Here is a 16,926-nt window from a genome sequence, read left to right on the forward strand (position 1 = left end):
GGACAGGCCGGAGCCCTTTCCCGTGCCCCTGCTCGGGGTCGAGAACGGAGCCTCTTGCCGGAGCAGGGATTTGGTGGGATGCGGACCCCGTGTCGTCCGGCGTGGGGGTGGGCCCGACCCAGCGCCCCGCGTCCTTGCGTTAGTGCGCTGGGTGTGCGTGGGGGGCGCGGGGCGCCCCGTCCCCCTCCCTTGGAAAGGGACATGGCCACGCACCGCCCAACCGCCGTGTCTCGGCGCCGTGAGCACCCGCGTCCCGCGTTGTGGCATCGCTGTTGCTGCGAAGCCCGGACGTGTCGGCCTGAGACGCAGCTTGTGAGCTAGAATCGATTTACGATTGGAAATCGAAATAAATGACCTGTGTAGTGAGTTATTTATCTTTTTGAACTAAATAACTAGGACATAACCTAAGTTTTGTTGTCATTTTGACTTAGTATTAGGAGTTTTTCGGGAATCTATGGAAAGAAGCATGGCAAAAGTTTATGACAAGTTCCTTGAAGTCTTTAAAAGCACGCTGGGCCATATTTGTATGCCCTTTTTAAGTACACGAAAGCCTTCGTTTTTCCTAGCATATGCACCATTGCGTGCCTGAGCAGCTTTGCAGAAATAACGTGCACAGTATGTGTTTAGTGTCTGAGCCGCGATACTTCTTTTTAAAATCTTTTGTAAGAAATGTTACTGGTTTATGTTCCTCTATCAAAAATGGTTAATTTGAAAAAGCTCTTGAATTAAAAAATAACGTGGAAGAAAGAGCAGAGAAAAAATGAAAATTGGGTAGTTGAGGAAAAATACAGTCTTGATTATAGTGTTAATTTGATAATTCATGGCTTTGAAAATGAATTGTTTGTCTATGGGATGTAATTCAAAGGGCAAAATATCTTTGTTACAGATGCGGCATTCCAGGCGAACTACTTATCCTGACTGGGATAAAAAAGAAAGTCTGGATCGCAGAAGATGCGACAGTGCTAATAAGAGAAAGAGGAGATTGTTAAGTGGTGCACAGGAGAACAAGCAGTGCAAACATGATCTTTCTAAACTTCCTGACAGGTAAATAACTTTTTGACTTCTGATATCAGCAAGCATCTGTTTTAAGATTTTATTATTTTTATAAATCTCATGATCTTAAAAAGCTGTCTTGACAGGGGTACTAGAACTATGTTAATTAAGTTTATTTGATCCTTTGTTTGTAGTACCTGTTCAGAAACCAAATCTGTAAATGAACGAGACCATCATGAACGACGCTATGTTGAAGAATACAGAAATGAGTACAATCAAGGATGTGATGCTGGGCATCACAGTAGCAAATCATCAGGTCATAGTGGGACGAGTAGTTACAAAAGGAAATACAAGACACATCACACTACCTGTCATCATCATCATTCACAGGTGGTGTGACCAATTTCAATTTAGGATTTTTTTATTTTAAGAAGATAGATTCTCATCTGGGCAGTAGTAATTGAGTGTGGGGGTTTGGGGAATTCTGTCAGTAATATTAATAATTTATTCCTTTAGCAAGTATTAGTAGATTATTCTTTTTGCTAGGATTTTATTTCCTTCAGTGAAAATGTATAGTTTGTAGGTATGCTTGTGATACCACAGAACATTGTCTTGCTATTTTTTCATTAATTTGGTCAAATATATCCAATGAACAAATAATGAACAACCATCAATTGGAGTACTTGAAATACAGGCATCGCTTTCATGCCTTCAGAATTTTTATTATGACAAGCATTTATTTCAGCCCTACTCGAAAATCCAAGCGCAAGCTTTTAAACTTGCCTTTGACTAAGTATCACTGAAATAGCAAGGAGATAATGTCAGATTTCTACTTTTTTAAAAATTAATTTAGTAAGATGTTTTAAGTATCGCTGAAAAATCTGTAGAATCAGATATGTATGATGTCTGCCCACTAGCAGGGCAGTTTTTCTGATCTTTGTTATGTATTTAACTCTTAAAAAAGCTGAAGATAGGATTTATAATTCAAGATCTTCAGCTGAGACAGCCTAAAGTAAATGTATATGCTATTTATGATTTAAAAAAAAAAAAATTCTTATCAAATATTTAGACCAGTGATTTAATCTCGACTACTTAAGATGGGTATTTTAATTTGGCCACAAGGCTATTTTAAGTATCTATATATAAGATAATTATTAAGTCCTTTTGCTTTAAAAAAAAATATGGGCACTGAAATCCTAAAGTAAAATTCAGTGAACCAATCTTTTAAAAGAAAAACAAGTGTGTTGTAATTTTTTGTTGCCTTGCCACTTTGAGTATCTCATCTGAAAATCTGTTCCTTGCCATGTTTTTCTCCTGTAACATAAACTATGTGCCCTGTGAATTTCCGGGGACTGAATTTGAAATTGCTCCTGCCAACCGTTTGTGGCCTGGCGTGTATCTGAATGCCTGAATATCTCCCTGCTGAATGAATTTCGTATTCTGACCTGAATTCACTCGGGTTTATTGATTGGCTGGACGATCTTGGTGCCGTTCCAGAAGAGTCATCGAAGGAAAAGATCCAGGAGTGTAGAGGATGATGAGGAGGGTCACCTGATCTGTCAGAGTGGAGACGTACTAAGTGCAAGATGTATAGAATATTTTTCAAAATTTATTAACTTTTCAGATAGAATAAGTTCTTTTAGCGTAAGATGTGAGGGGGCTTTGGAAGTCTTTCCTTTCTGTCTTGACTTTTTTTTTTGTTTGGGGGTGGGGATTGTTATTCTTTTTCTGTAGAACTTTAAATATGTTTCTTTTTTCTTTTTCCCTTCCCCCCCCCCCCCCACAAAATAGTAAATGAAGTTAATGAACCTACTAGAATGAGATCCCTGTAAATGTGCCTTGATGAGAGTTGTCCAATAACATCTCTCCAAACTAGATTTTACAAATTAAAGAAGCACAGTCTAGAATAATCTTCAGTGATAGTACTTAGTCTTTCTGTTTGTTTTATTTTTGTTTGTTTGCTTGCTTTTGTAATAGCTGAGTAACTTCCTAACTTCTGTGACTGAGAGTTCTTTTCTTTATAGATGAGATTGTTGCTACTTTGGGTGAAGGTGCTTTTGGAAAAGTAGTGGAATGCATTGATCACAAAGCGTAAGTTTTTAATTAAATACATGTAATTTTTCTCACTGATGCTATCACAGTGTGGTTCGTGAAGTGCTTTCTGGTTGTGTCAGGTTTTATCTTTCCTTCCTCACGTGCTACTCTGTGTATTTCTTTAAGGCTGCCGCAGTTCCCAAACATAAATTTGTGTTAGGACATCATGCTAAAACCAGCACCTAGACATGAGGGTTGTGCAGGACTGCTGGATGAGGCAATGGGTGGGTCTTCTGCAGGCGCACCCCAGCCTGCTGGAGGTCAAGGGCTGATGGGGGGAGGTGGCCTAGAGAACGTGGGGTGAAGCTGCACCCCCCAGACTGGGCAGTCCCGGGGCCTGTACCACCCCCGGTCTGTAGAATGAGCAAGGTCTCTGACATCACGTAGCTTACCTTAAAGTATCATCTGTGATGACGCAATGCCATTTGGGTTCTAGCAGTGAGTATATTATAAATCAAGAATGTATTTTGTGTTTGATCACAGTTTTGCTCTGTGCAATAGTAGGCAACTAGATTGTCTTTCTAGTCACTGTAGAAGGCATTGACACCTCAGTTACATTTTTACGACCTACACGACTGAAGGCAGCTTGTCATTTTTGACTGACAGTCGTGCTAGGCTGTGAGATGTGCAAGTTTCTCCAATATTAGCCCAGCATACATAAATATGAAGGGGAGGTAAATGGGGCTTGTAACCTTTAAGAAAAATACCGATATAAAAGGTATCGAGTATGTTTTCAAAATTTAAAGATTAAATTTTAGTTGTGTTTGTGCATAGATGAATCTTGGTTATATTAAGTCAGTACGTACTTAAAAAAAGACCTTTTCTGATGAGGTTCCCATTGTTACAAACGATGTATGTGGTGGTAATTACTGAATATTCTTAGTTAAAACTACTTGTCTTTCTAATCGCTGTTAAAACCCATCTTTTCAGGGAAGACAGACATGTAGCTGTGAAAATAGTAAAAAATGTTGATAGGTACTCCGAAGCAGCTCGTGCAGAAATACAAGTACTGGAACATTTAAATGCATCGGATCCCAGCAGTACATAGTAAGTTTCCAAAGCCGGCTGTACTGTGTTTTGGTTTTAAGATTTCTGTGATGTCACTTTCTGTAACATATGACATATGTATCTGAGCATTATACAACTTCCTGTTACAATTCGTGTATTTTTGTGCTTTTGCAGTCGCTGTGTCCAGATGTTCGAATGGTTTGAGTACCATGGACACGTCTGCATTGTTTTTGAGCTACTGGGGCTCAGCACCTATGACTTCATTAAAGAGAACGGCTTTCTGCCATTTAGGATGGACCACATTAGACAGATGGCATATCAGATCTGCAAATCTGTGAACTGTATGTATGTTTCTTTTTTGCTTTATTTGTTAAATTTTCTTCATGGAATTTGCTAACCATATTTGTTATCTTGCAGTTTTGCATTTGAACAAGTTGACACATACAGATCTGAAACCGGAAAATATTTTATTTGTGACGTCTGACTATGTAGAAGAATACAACCCCAAACTGGTAAACTGCTGTCCTCTTCCCCCCCTCCCCCTCAGCCATCCTCTGGGTTTATTTGGTCACTTCCATCCCATTGTGTTTCATTTCAGAAATGTGACGAACGCACACTGAAAAATCCAGACATCAAAGTCGTGGACTTTGGAAGCGCAACATACGATGATGAGTACCATAGCACTTTGGTGTCTACAAGACATTACAGAGCTCCTGAAGTTATCCTAGGTCAGTAGAAGTCTGTTAGGCTGCTCTGTTGCATAAGATTTTTTGGTATGCTATTGAACGGTGCCACAGGAGTGTTTCGTATCTTGCTTGAGCTGTTGAACTGTGTGCAGCCTGGTATAAACATGAACTTTCTGCGTCTTTTCGCAGCACTGGGATGGTCACAACCATGTGATGTTTGGAGCATAGGATGTATTCTCATAGAATACTACCTTGGATTCACAGTATTTCCGGTAGGTAACTATGAACCTCAAAATCATGCAGCACATGTAACGCTCCCCAATATGGTGAAAATGTGCTACAGCAAGGGGAATGGTCTGTGCAAGAAATTAAGCTGCATTTCTCTGTAATGCCAAGTTGAAGAGACCAGAAGATACAGTCACAAAGGAACTTTCTCAGCAGCAGATTTCTACAAGTTGCTTTCAATAAACGTTTTGGCAGCAGCTTGTTAGGAAGGATGACCCTGTTAACATTTGTAATTTACAAGCCATACTAACAACAGATGTAGCTTCATCTATCACCATCAGCAAATACTACTCAAATACCTGAACTCCGTCATCTTGACAGTATTGCTGAAACTTGAAATTTATGAACAAAGGAAAAAAGGCAGGGGTCAAGGGGAAAAAAATCCAGTAGATTGTAATTTATTTCAGGAAACAGATGACTACAGCCTCTGTACAGCCTTAATCTGAAACTGATTATTGGTTGCAGGGTACAGTCAAAAATGAAGTAAGGTCAGTGTGTGGTTCTTGGTAACTTCCTCTAACAATGAACAAAAATGTCTATCTTGATTTCCCTCCAGACCCATGACAGCAAAGAACACCTGGCAATGATGGAGCGAATACTGGGGCCTTTGCCAAATCACATGATAAAGAAGACCAGGTAACTGCATTTTTCTGTACCTGGACTGCTGTAGTTTAATTTAAATATTGTCAGATTTGGTTTAATAGCAAATTTTTTAAAAAAGTTTAATAAACTCAGATTCATCCTTTTGCTCTATTTAACAAGCTGGCCACTCTTGTGGAATACTTGCCAGATCAGTTCCCAAGTTGTGAACAAACATGCTGATAAACTTCTAGTGAAGGGACAAAACAGAATCTTTGAATAACAAACTGTGGTCTGTTTGTTTAAGGAAACGCAAATATTTCCGTCATGACCGGCTGGACTGGGATGAACACAGTTCTGCCGGTAGATATGTCTCGAGGCGCTGTAAGCCACTGAAGGTAAGACAACAGAGGGGAAATGCTTTTGGGGAGAGGAGTTTCAAGTGCAATGGTAAGATTACAAAAACATGTTTTGTTGTCAACTTCATGAAGGAATTCATGACCTGCCACGATTCTGACCACGAGAACCTCTTTGACCTCATTCAAAAGATGTTGGAGTATGACCCAGCCAAGCGCATTACTCTTGAAGCGGCACTGAAACATCCTTTCTTCTTCCCATTGAAACGGGAAAAAAGGGCGCTGTCTCCTATAGCTGAGCAGGCTGACATGGATGTCAATCCACCAAAGAAACATAAAAAATGTTAAATATTTATTGTGTACAGTTACTTTGTAAATGCCTTATTTTGTATTATGACTTTTTGGATACTGAAGTTTTAATCCAGCTGCTGGCATAAAACTTATTTAAGGAAAAGATACTAACAAACCTGCTTGCGTTTCCTCAGTAAGTAAAAGTCTCAGGACAGTTGCACTTTCAACATGTGGAAAAGAGCACCCTCTACTCCATAAAACAGGCCTCCCAACAGCACAGACGTATTATTTTAATTATGTTTTATTCAACTGTCACTAGAATAGCAAAAGACCTAGGACCGATTTTTACCCTTTAGCATGACTGATGCTTCCTTTCTGGGTAAGAGAACAGAGACAGCCCTTGACATTAAGTGTAAGGATGGCCTTTATTTGTTTAAAAAAAAAGTTACAAAGTAAGGAAGATCACTGTAGTAGCGAACAGATTGCACTGTGATCACATTTTTCTTTTTTAAATTTTAGTAGGTGTACTCTGGTTACCAGTATTTCAGTTAATGCTCATTATTAGCTTACAACAGCATAGACTTCACTCTTTTACCAAATCTTTCTTGGATTATGAGCTGTCCTGAGAATTTCCATTAAGAATTCAAAGTTTGGGAAGCAGATAAGCCGTTTGGTTTAACATGTCAACTGCCAGCATAAAATAATCTCTCAACTTCATGGGGAGGGGGTAGAGTTTTGTCCGCCTTGCCTTCCAGCAGTCGTGCATTTACAGAGCAGCACAAGCAAGCTGCCCCCCTGACCCAGCCCTGTTAGCAACATAGGCCAGGGCTCCAGAAAGCTGTTGGGCAGCTGTATGTGGAACACTCTCTCTTCCATGAGAGAAGTGGCAAGACTTCCCCCAGAACTGATGCCTAGCTGCAAGGCAGCCTCGCAGCCCCTCTGGCTTTGCTGCCCCTCGGGAACACAGGCCCCCAGCAGTGGCAGCCAGCAGGCTCAGAGATGCTGCTCTTCATACCCACCGTGGTTACTGTTCACCAGAACAGCTTCTCTCCAGCAGGACACTGAGCTCCCAGAAGTGGGGCAGCCACCTCACCCAGCAGTCAGAATAGAGGATTGCTTTATGCTGGAAGTATAGTAAAGAGATGACAAAGTCCTTGGGGAGATGGACAGCCACCTATGAATGTGGTTATTTGGAGCAAGTGGTACAGATTGAGGTGCCACACCGAGTTACCACACGAGCCATGGCCTCTTCACTTCGGAGGCTTTTTACAGTTTAATTTGCAAACAGAACTGCCATAAATCTCATTCACCATATCATGTCTGCTCAAATATAGATAGAAAACCCAAGGGGTAAAATGGATTTTGTTGTGGAAGGCCTTAAATTACATTATTACAGTAGAAAATACAGGAGGTAGAATATAACTGAAAGGACAATGCAGGTTAGAAGTCAAATCTATAATAGCTCCTGTAAGCTACTTAAAACATGGTTTTAAAAACTAAACCCAGTATTTCAATAACTATAGAAAACAGTTAAAATAAATTGCCATGAGAGCCCTTATATCATGCTTGATACAGGGAGGTAGGATGTAAGAATCGGAAGGACACATGAGACATGACACTTATCTACAGCTCCTGTTTGCTTTACTGAGGACAGAGATTCACAGGTCAGTCACCCTCTTCAGCTTCAGACTCCGACTCTGGAACAGAGAGACCTTATCAACAGGCTGCCAGCAGGTCAGCCTGCCCTGCATCCCACACAACAGCTGCTATTGGATCCACATGGATTTCACTGGCAAGCTTTTCTAGCCAGTACTGGAGGGCACACCTAGTCTCAGAGGGGCAATTAACCTTGTGTCTTCCCCCCCCCCGAGCATTATTGCACTAAGGTTCCCAAAATGAACAAGCTCAACTTGTGAGCTAAGCTGCTGGTTACCTTCTTCAGCATTCTTGAGCCATTCAACAAACTTTTTCATTTGCTCCAGAAAAACACTCTTTCCTTTTGCAAGATGCGCATCTTTATACCACTTCAGGATGGGTTCTTCACTCAGAACTTCAGCTGTAAGATGTGCAAGAGCAGTATTAACACGACAAGCCACTGAATACCAGCTATGAGGACCCCTGACGGGCAGCCTTTGCCTCCTCCCCTAGAAGCATCACAATACATCCTCCCTCCCTGGGCATGGCTGGACATACCTGCACTAGGAGTGCCTCCTATTTTAAAATCCTGAGAACCATGCATTTCAGATTGGCTGCTGGGGGTTTCCTGAGCACCGCATCTAGGAGCTACGCTTTCACTCCCACTAACAGCCTTGAGTGTTTCATAGCTATTTGAGATGACACACTCTAAGGAAAGCGTCAGTCAACTGCTAAGAACAGATGCAAATTCTTTAAAGCCCAAAGTACACCACAGGAAGTGTTTGGTTTTTGAATTTTACAAGTACAGTATAATCTTAACAACAAGTTTCCTTATGTTCCTGTGGTGTTTCCACAGGTAGACAGCATGTTTTTCAGTAACGCCTTTTAACAGCCATTTAACAGAGAGCCTACAGTACCCCAGAACACCTTGGTGGTCTCAATCTCTGGTTGTTCACAGTCAGTGTTCAGAGAACTAAGAATATGCCATCGTGTATCTTTCCCTAACTTAAAAGGGCCAGAGACTTAAAATCTAAATTTAGCTTTGATCTACCACAAGTCTTAAGTAGACAGGCAGCATCCTTGTCTAGAGGAGTACTTCCCCATGCGCCAAGGACAGCCGCATCCACCTTTGCGTTTCACTGCTCCATCTTTGCAAACAGAAGGTAGAAAATTCTTCAGCTCGTGAAGTGCAATGTTGTAGCACTGATCTTCCCTAAAGGTCTTATCAGGACTGAAGCGTTCTGCAAATAAAGGCTTTAAAAAAAGCCAACCAAACAGAAAATCGCCCCCCAAAACCACAACCCCACAGAAGTTACCTTTATAGAAGAGCACCACTATTTTCTGGAAGGCCTTCATGAAGTGAATGTTGTCATAACAATACTCCTGAATCTTCAACAGAAGAGTCAGCTCTGACTGACCTTGGGTAGTAAAGGCAGCAAGTAGAGGGCTGTATTGCTGTAACAGGAACGACAAATTGGCACACACAGAGCACTTCACATGTATCGCCTGACTAGACTGGTTTCACGCAGTTTCCATCAGCCACTGCTTAGAAATTTGCAACCCCCGCCCCACCCCAGAGTGCTTCTGCAAGGTCATACTGCTTTTGCCTCAGTAACTCGGACTACAATACCACAGTTACAAGGGGAAGAATTCCCTGTCTAATGCTGTCTCTGCATTAGGGGGGTTGTAGGTTTTAACTCATTTAAAAGGGAGCTGGAGACAGAGGGAAGCCCAAGCCCTACCCAGCGGGTGCAGAAGTCCATACTTAAGTCACAATACCTTCAAGTGCTTAATGGCTTGCTCTGCTACCAGCTCCTCCTTTTTGTTCCATTCCACCGTGCTCATTACACTGGACCAGATTATGGCTACCACAGTCTGTTCCGAGATGTTGTTTTTCTTCATCTCCTCCTTCACGTACAGGATTATCTGTCAGTTAGAGCAGAAGAGTCAGCACACGGGCCACATGTGACACTAAGCTAAATTAAAACTTCTGTTCTAAAGGTGACCTAGAAGCCTTCAGAACCACAAACAACCCCCTTGGTCATACAGCAGGATTCAGGACATTAAGGAAAGACTACAAAGCTAATACCAAAACACCCTGTTCCTAATTTTAATTCTTAGTGAGAGCTAGGTGTTTAAGTTCAGTATTTAATTAGGCATGTATCTTCAGATTAGTATTAGATGCTATTGTATTTCAGGTAATTTGAGCTAAGTTCCTACAGAAAAAAGAAAGAAAATAAAAAAGCACCTACGCCTTGTCTACAGACAAATACTTACATCCTTGAATGGATCTCCCCGTGACATCTGCTCCTGAAGTTCCTTCTGCAGCTCTTTCCGAGCTCCTATGGTTTGCTGGTTCCGAACATACTCGGAAAGTTCTTTTAGTCCTGCTTCAGTGAAGTACTTGGAGAAGTGTTCAACACTTTGTTTGTTGGCTGGAAAGAGTTCCTGAAAACAAAGTTTACAACAACTCTTTCACAAAAGAAATGCGTGTTGAGTACTTTGCTGGTAAATGCCATTTACTAAACTGGCTTAAGTAGTAAATCAGTAATTTCAGTGGTACTCACCATCAGCCTGTTATCCATGTTTACTTTACGAAGACTGACAGCCACTGCATTAATATCTTTCTCATTTATCCATGATTTGAACAGCTTGACTGCAAAAGCTGCAGAAACACCTGTGCAACAGGAATAGCATTATTATTGTTGAAATTCAAAACAAAGGGAATCATAAGGCCTGAGAGTACAGGGCACCTAGTTCATCAGACCCCTGCTCAAAGCAGCAGCAGCTGTGCCCAGAGGCAGCCCTAGCACAGTCTGCAGTACCTCTGCCTGAGGATACTGCAGCTTCTGGCACGTTGGACTTTTCTCACCACTCAGCATCATGAAGGCTTCCCTGTACTTAACTCAGCTCTCCCTGCTGCAATTTAGTAAGGAGCCTAAAGACATGACACACCTGCATCCTGAAAGGTCCCTCTCCAAAATACAGTACTGCCTTGCTGGGCAACACTAATGACACCAGCCCCCAGTGTCACGCAGGGAAGTCCTACACACAAGCTTTCTGAAAAGACTAGTCTTCTCAAGTCTTAGCAAGACCTTCCAGGTTGCAAGGCAGCATGTCTACCTTTGCTAATCCTGTAGTAAATCTATCACCAGATGAAACTAGTGAGCTGCAAGGGTGTACTGTTGTCACAATTTCCACCTGCTTGTCATGGTTCTGTCCCCCACCATCCTTCCCTAAAGTAGGAGTTGGGCAACACTTACCTTCTTTAACCAAGTTCTCATTGTAAAGACTGTTGAGAATTGATGCATTAAGCGTCCCGTTGGCTAGCAGAATACCTGTCAACATGGCCAGTTTGTTCCGCTCAGACTCTGAGAACCCTTTCAGGAACAGCAGCAACTGCAAGAGGAAGTAAGAAGAGTTGCCATAAAACTACCATCTCTCACTAAAGTTTGGCTACTGCCTCCATGTTAGACACTTTTGCTTCAATCAAGCTATTCAGCTAGCAGAAGCACTAGTTCACTGGTAGTCTTCTCCACTAGTCATACAAGCTAGCTGTTCTTCTATTAACAACTTAGGTGTTCTATCTTAATAATCCATTGTATGATGTAACTTCTGTATAGAGTGATTAGCTAGCAGAATTTGAAGGTTTATTTGTCTGCTGATAAGGACCTACTCCATACCTTTTTGACTTCATCTTCAAAGCCTTTCTCCAGGTACTTGTAACGCCTGATTAGCTTGTTAAAAACCTAAAAAGATACAGAGTGTATTATTTTTTGCTCTGAGCTATCATTTAATTAGAATGAAAAAAATCAAGTTCAGTAAAGTTGGTCTGAACTCTTTAGAGCACTTTTAGCTTGGAACAGTGCTACTCTACCTCTTCTAGTAAGCTTCTTAAAGCCATGCATTATTTTTACCTAAACTTCCAACTACACAAACATTTAATTTTTGACCACTAAACAGTTTAAGTTAGATCGTACTCATTTCAGAACTAACCTGAGCAAATGCTTGCATGGTTTCTAGGTCTTCCTGTGCTGCAAATACACAGACGTTTGTGCGTGTCATGTCATCTGCCAGGGTACCACCTGGGGCTAAAGAAGGGTTTCAGCATTAGTGGAATTACTCCCCAGTGACAGTACCAAATAGTCTCCACAGTATGAATTCCAATACCCATAACATGCAACGCATTGTCCTTTCATGGTGAACTGAATGACTGCATCACTGAAGACCCCCCTACATTTCCATCTGCTCCACTGCTGTAGTGGAACTTTAAAATCAGTAGCTTAGATGTGAACTTTTAAATATTCTGACTCCCTACTGCTAACTGGATTGGCAACACATCTTGTTTACATATGGGTAAGTTAACAACATATGGATAAGTTAACGTGACCATACGAGCTCCTCTTCCCTTAAAGGAAGCCACTGAAGCTGCTTAATCCTAGCAAGTGCCTTTTTAGTGTCTGCTGCAATAGTGCTTCCTTGTAAGTGTCTTTTAAATAACAAACTAAGTCACAACAGGAGATGAAACACATAGAGATGCACGTTCAAAATGCAGCGCCCCAGAGATGAGCTTGAAACTTCAGTCTTGAAAGGCACTTCAGCTTTTTAGCTGCTAATTAGAAGATGCTTTTTCACCATTCCTCTTCAGTTTAATACATGCATTTGCTGGTAGCCAGGCTGCTTCGCTAACTAGGGTGAATTCAAGTCACCAACTCCAGTGCCAGAATACCTCATCACCGATTTCTACGCCATCCTACATATAAGGGAGATCGTTTTTGTTACGTATTAGTCAGAAACATGACCTAAAGATGGAGATAAGCATTAGTGGTAAGAATATTAAAAGGTGTAAGGTAACAGGATGCCAGTTTGTATTCTGGCCTTGTCTGACTAAAGATCAAGTCAAGTAAACTACTAGTCAAGTAGACTATAGAGAGGGAGTTGAGTAAAGGACCCCTATATCACCATTAATGCAGCAATGCATTTTTCCCTTCTCTCTCAGCCTCATTCCCAGAAGGAACGCTTCCTAGCACAGCATGCACTGGTTAAGACTCTTGAATGTAAACCCACAGACTGTAATAATTTGTACATTAACAATTTCAAGCAGCGATGCTCCACATGGCAGACAAGTTTACTTACTCATGCTACCAGCTCTTGTAACATCAGCAAAAGAGCCTCATGCCAAAAGGAACATCACAGTAACTTCAGTCTACATAACACTGTTCCAATACACAGCTTTGAGATACGCGGGCACGCTTAATGAAGTTAATGATTCTATGATTAATGAAATTAAACCATTTTGAAAGCCATGCTTTTCAGCATTTGTTTGAGCAAGTCACCTGACATTTTACAGTATCAGTGTGAAGACCACCTGAACACGCAACAGATGCATCCTCCCTAACTAGCCACCCCCACTGCAGAACTGCCATCCACAGTCTGACTGTGGCCCAGAATCAGGTATTTCCTCTCCTCCCCCTATGCATTTAAGTAATTTGAATTCTATTTCTGTTACATTACAGAAAATCTTCTGCAACCGCCAAATTTCTCATTTAAATCCTTCCCCCCAACTACTGCATAACAAATGCTAAAATCTGAGACAAACCTTTTCCAGTCTAGGCAGACAACATAAAGGGTCCTCTTCACAGCCTGTATTTTAAATGGTTGCCTGCCATCTGAACGCCTTCTCATTAAACAGTATTTAGTTAAGTAGGAAATGTAAAGTCTAAATCTAGAAGTACCACTTTTTTTTTTTTAACTACTTTTCAACCTCATTTAGCTTCATCTACTTCTTACCTGGTTGGTAAGCATCTGTTCTGCTCTTTGCTCTCTACATACAGTGTGCACATGAGTTTACAAGATCTTTCGTCATCACATTTCACTTCCTCAGTTCCCTGTGTTTTCTGCTGACTCGACCACCCTCTCATTTCTCACTCCCTGACATCTGCTAGAGCCCATGACCTCGCTATTGCCAACAACAAGCGATTTGTAATAGCATTTCCAAAAGTAGGCACATCAGATTCTTCTCTAAACAATATTACTTTCCAAAATAACAGGGCAGGGTGCACAAAGCACACAATCGTGTCAGAATCCTTCAGGACAACTCCGCTGGTCTTGCAACCACAGACCACACACCTCAAACAAGCATTCATCCATCTCACATCAGCAAAAGGGAACTTGACTACAGAGTCAAGATCCACTCCTGGTTAAAAAAAAAAATCCAATATATTTTCCTTTAAGTCAAGTTTGTACAGTCTACACTTTGAAGAACGCAAACTCACTCAAGCAAAAGTGCAGTAGGGTATAGACAGTATTTCTACAGTAATCTGATTGCTCAGTTAGTCACCAAGATGGTCAGATAGTTTACCACAGATAATTTAAACCCTGTTCTATACACTCAATTTAAACCCTGTTCTATACACTCAATGGGCTCTTTAGCAGAGTTTTCACGCTGAAAGAAAACTGAGCTTTTGTAGAGTCAAGTGAACAAAGGCTGACAGCAGCCCAATCAAAGGGACTTACCCAGCATTCCACCAGCCACCAGGATGTCAAAAAGCGTTTCTGCATAGCGGCGATAGTCAAGTTTTGCACCAGAAGCATCAAGAAACTTTGCTACTGCCTCCAAGTCAGTGCCAGTTTCGGTTAAACCTTGAATAATACAGTCCTGGAACTGAGTAGGGTCAAACCTCTCTTTTTCATCTGTAAAGACAAATCATTGAAGTGAAATTGCCACACACAGCTGTTTGGCTTTTAAAGTTTGTCATTTTAATCTTATTAAAAAAACAACGAACCAAAACTAAACTTGCATGGGCAAACCTGAAGTTAAACAGAACTGAGATCATTCCAGTCTTCCAAGACAACTGGTATTAACTAGCACAAATAGTGACTTAACAGTGTAGCTTAAAATTAATTTCAATGGTCAACACAGCAATAAAAAGTTTTACTGCTTTCACTCCCCTGTTCAGTCAAGGCTGGGGGAAAGGCTATCAAAAGCTAAAACATTCCTTAGTTACCTCTAATTGAATTCTTACACTACTTTTACTAAGAACAACAGTTGTTCGCGATGATCATTAGTTGGCTCTAATAAAGCTTATCTGACTTCTCCATTGATTCTTATACCCCTGTTCACATTAGATCACTCTTTCCCTCCAAAAAGAGAGGCTCAGCTACATGCTGGAAGGCAATTCTTAATATGTGCCCCTACAATTTTGTATATTTGACTCCATTACTCATGTTCCATTTCGGCCCTCCAGGACTCTCGCCGTTTTGGACAAAATATTCTGACTGAAAAGCTGCATACCATTATCATGTTAGAGCCAACTGACAGTACTTGCTTTTTGGCTATGAACCCCCCCTCTTAATATGGAGTTAAATGAGTCTGAAGCAATTGTTTTTCCTCAAGTGCCTGGGAGAAATGTAGAAATCTGAGCTAACTTCTTAAACAAACGTGAAATGATGGACTACAATTGCAGATCTATTTAGCATCCTTTGCTGTTGTTAAAGCAGAACACATGCTTCTTCACATCTGAGATACATCAGTTGATCATAGCCTTGTTTTCACTATGGGTAGGGCACAGTTAATATGCAACAAGTCCACCCATGTAACTAACAGAAAGCCTTAAATGGAAGAGGTCTTCAGCTTTACTCATCTCAATTTGTCCTTAGATTATGCAAACCATGAGAGGAAAAGCTTCCAAAGAAGAACTCAGCTGCAAATCTTACTTTGAGTGCTGTCTGTAACAGCTTAGCCAGTTTTGTTAGCATCTGTTAGCAACCCTTCTGTAAGGGGCATACTAGTGTCCTTACATTCAATGCAAGTATCAACACGTTGGTAACAGTTGGGTGGAAGTCTGGAAACATTGGATCAGTTATTTTCCAGGACAGATCCATGAAGCCCATCGTTACTGCAGAGTTGCTTGGAAGCCAAACTACGGTTAAATGCTTAAAAAGAGACAAAACCCCAGAATGCTAGCATTTCATCTGCCGGACAGACTAAATCCAACTCTCTCGCTTCAACAGTTTCTCAAGGTACTTTCACTTTAACATTAAAATAGGTTCTGTAAGTCAACGTGTACTTCTGTACAACTTAATTACTATTTCAGTATGTACAGCATCCTTAGCATTGTCAATTTGAGCTGCAACACTGCTAGTATATTAATAAAACAGTATTAAACAGAAACTCTAAGAGCTGTCCCCACTTCCTCTTTAAGAAAACACTACCAAAATACTAAATTACTCATCACACTTCTTCAGTCATCAACTCTTCTTACAGGAGTAATCGTGCACATACAGAGATATCCACTTGCAATCCCATACTTTGGGGTGCTTTTTGTTTGTTTGGGGGGTGGGGGGTTTTGTTGTGTTTTCATTTTTGGGTTTTTTTTAAAAATTTAAATCAGGTATTCTTATAGCATCAAGGGGACAATGCAACTTTTATCCAGCAGCTAACACTGAAATTCCTACTAGGTTAGATGCTCCTTAGACGTTTGTATTAACCTGCAACAAGCCTGTGCTGGAGTTCCCCTGTAACTGAAGGGTACTAGATACTTCTTTATCAGGCTAAACACACTCAGTACAGTTCTAGAATGCCTGTCTCTTAAACCAAGGTTATCATAGTAAATTCAGCTACAATTCTTACTGCCAGATATTTTTTATTAGTGCAGAGAACATTCTAGCACCCAGAGTTAGCCTCAAGACTTTGTATTTAGCGTGGTCTCATTTAAAAGATTTACGAGAAGAACATAAAGGCATTACTTCGTTTATTGACAGAAACCGACTTTTTACTGGGGGCTCTCTACACAGGGCCACACGCACAGCACCGACAGCAGGTACTGACAGTACGCACCTTGCAGCTAGCTTACCTCTTTTTCTAGTTTTAAAACGCTGGCCCGATAGCGTCGGCTTCTGCGGCTTTTGATTATTCATAAAAGACACCCTGCAAGGAAGCAGAAACACACTGCAGAACGCTGAAGGCGGAGCCTGCCCGCCTCGCCGGCCCCCGGGAG

At 41.1% G+C, this 16,926-nt stretch overlaps 2 protein-coding genes across 3 annotated transcripts; one reads left to right on the forward strand and one right to left on the reverse strand.

Moving 5' to 3' along the window:
- The first annotated feature begins 289 nt into the window (after positions 1–289).
- CLK1 (CDC like kinase 1) lies at positions 290–6,516 on the forward strand. The gene is made up of 13 exons (XM_009284668.2): positions 290–362; positions 887–1,044; positions 1,188–1,383; positions 2,491–2,581; positions 3,018–3,084; positions 4,018–4,134; positions 4,270–4,436; positions 4,513–4,607; positions 4,694–4,823; positions 4,971–5,053; positions 5,623–5,702; positions 5,953–6,043; positions 6,137–6,516. The coding sequence occupies exons 1-13, from the start codon at positions 351–353 to the stop codon at positions 6,347–6,349; spliced, it is 1,500 nt and encodes a 499-aa protein (XP_009282943.1). The 5' UTR covers positions 290–350; the 3' UTR covers positions 6,350–6,516.
- A 1,007-nt stretch (positions 6,517–7,523) lies between these two features.
- BZW1 (basic leucine zipper and W2 domains 1) lies at positions 7,524–16,876 on the reverse strand. Of its 2 annotated transcripts, XM_019473499.1 has the most exons (11): positions 16,783–16,876; positions 14,444–14,620; positions 11,924–12,018; positions 11,611–11,676; positions 11,191–11,326; positions 10,495–10,604; positions 10,205–10,375; positions 9,707–9,853; positions 9,244–9,382; positions 8,226–8,348; positions 7,524–7,989 (listed from the first exon to the last, which is right to left on the reverse strand). In XM_019473499.1, exons 1-11 carry the CDS (start codon positions 16,844–16,846, stop codon positions 7,958–7,960), a joined length of 1,260 nt encoding a protein of 419 aa, XP_019329044.1. In that variant the 5' UTR covers positions 16,847–16,876; the 3' UTR covers positions 7,524–7,957. The 2 variants fall into 2 exon arrangements, with proteins under 2 accessions (XP_019329044.1, XP_019329045.1); XM_019473500.1 differs by lacking the exon at positions 16,783–16,876 and having other exon boundaries at positions 12,013–12,018; positions 14,444–14,521.
- Between the last annotated feature and the right edge of the window lie 50 nt (positions 16,877–16,926).

Source organism: Aptenodytes forsteri, unplaced genomic scaffold, assembly GCF_000699145.1.
Source record: "Aptenodytes forsteri isolate BGI_AS27 unplaced genomic scaffold, ASM69914v1 Scaffold183, whole genome shotgun sequence".
NCBI lineage: Eukaryota > Metazoa > Chordata > Aves > Sphenisciformes > Spheniscidae > Aptenodytes > Aptenodytes forsteri.

What these genes read in the sequence shown, in the direction of transcription:
- CLK1 (XM_009284668.2), top strand. An exon ending in GATCTGCAAATCTGTGAACT is followed by an intron (nt 4,437 to 4,512) that starts GTATGTATGTTT and finishes GTTATCTTGCAG; the next exon opens with TTTTGCATTTGAACAAGTTG. An exon ending in TTGGATTCACAGTATTTCCG is followed by an intron (nt 5,054 to 5,622) that starts GTAGGTAACTAT and finishes ATTTCCCTCCAG; the next exon opens with ACCCATGACAGCAAAGAACA.
- BZW1 (XM_019473499.1), bottom strand. Translation starts at nt 16,846, where the DNA reads ATGAATAATCAAAAGCCGCAGAAGCCGACGCTATCGGGCCAGCGTTTT. An exon ending in AGTGGTGCTCTTCTATAAAG is followed by an intron (nt 8,349 to 9,243) that starts GTAACTTCTGTG and finishes CACATCTTACAG; the next exon opens with CTGAAGTTCTGAGTGAAGAA. An exon ending in GCTCAAGAATGCTGAAGAAG is followed by an intron (nt 7,990 to 8,225) that starts GTAACCAGCAGC and finishes TCTCTGTTCCAG; the next exon opens with AGTCGGAGTCTGAAGCTGAA.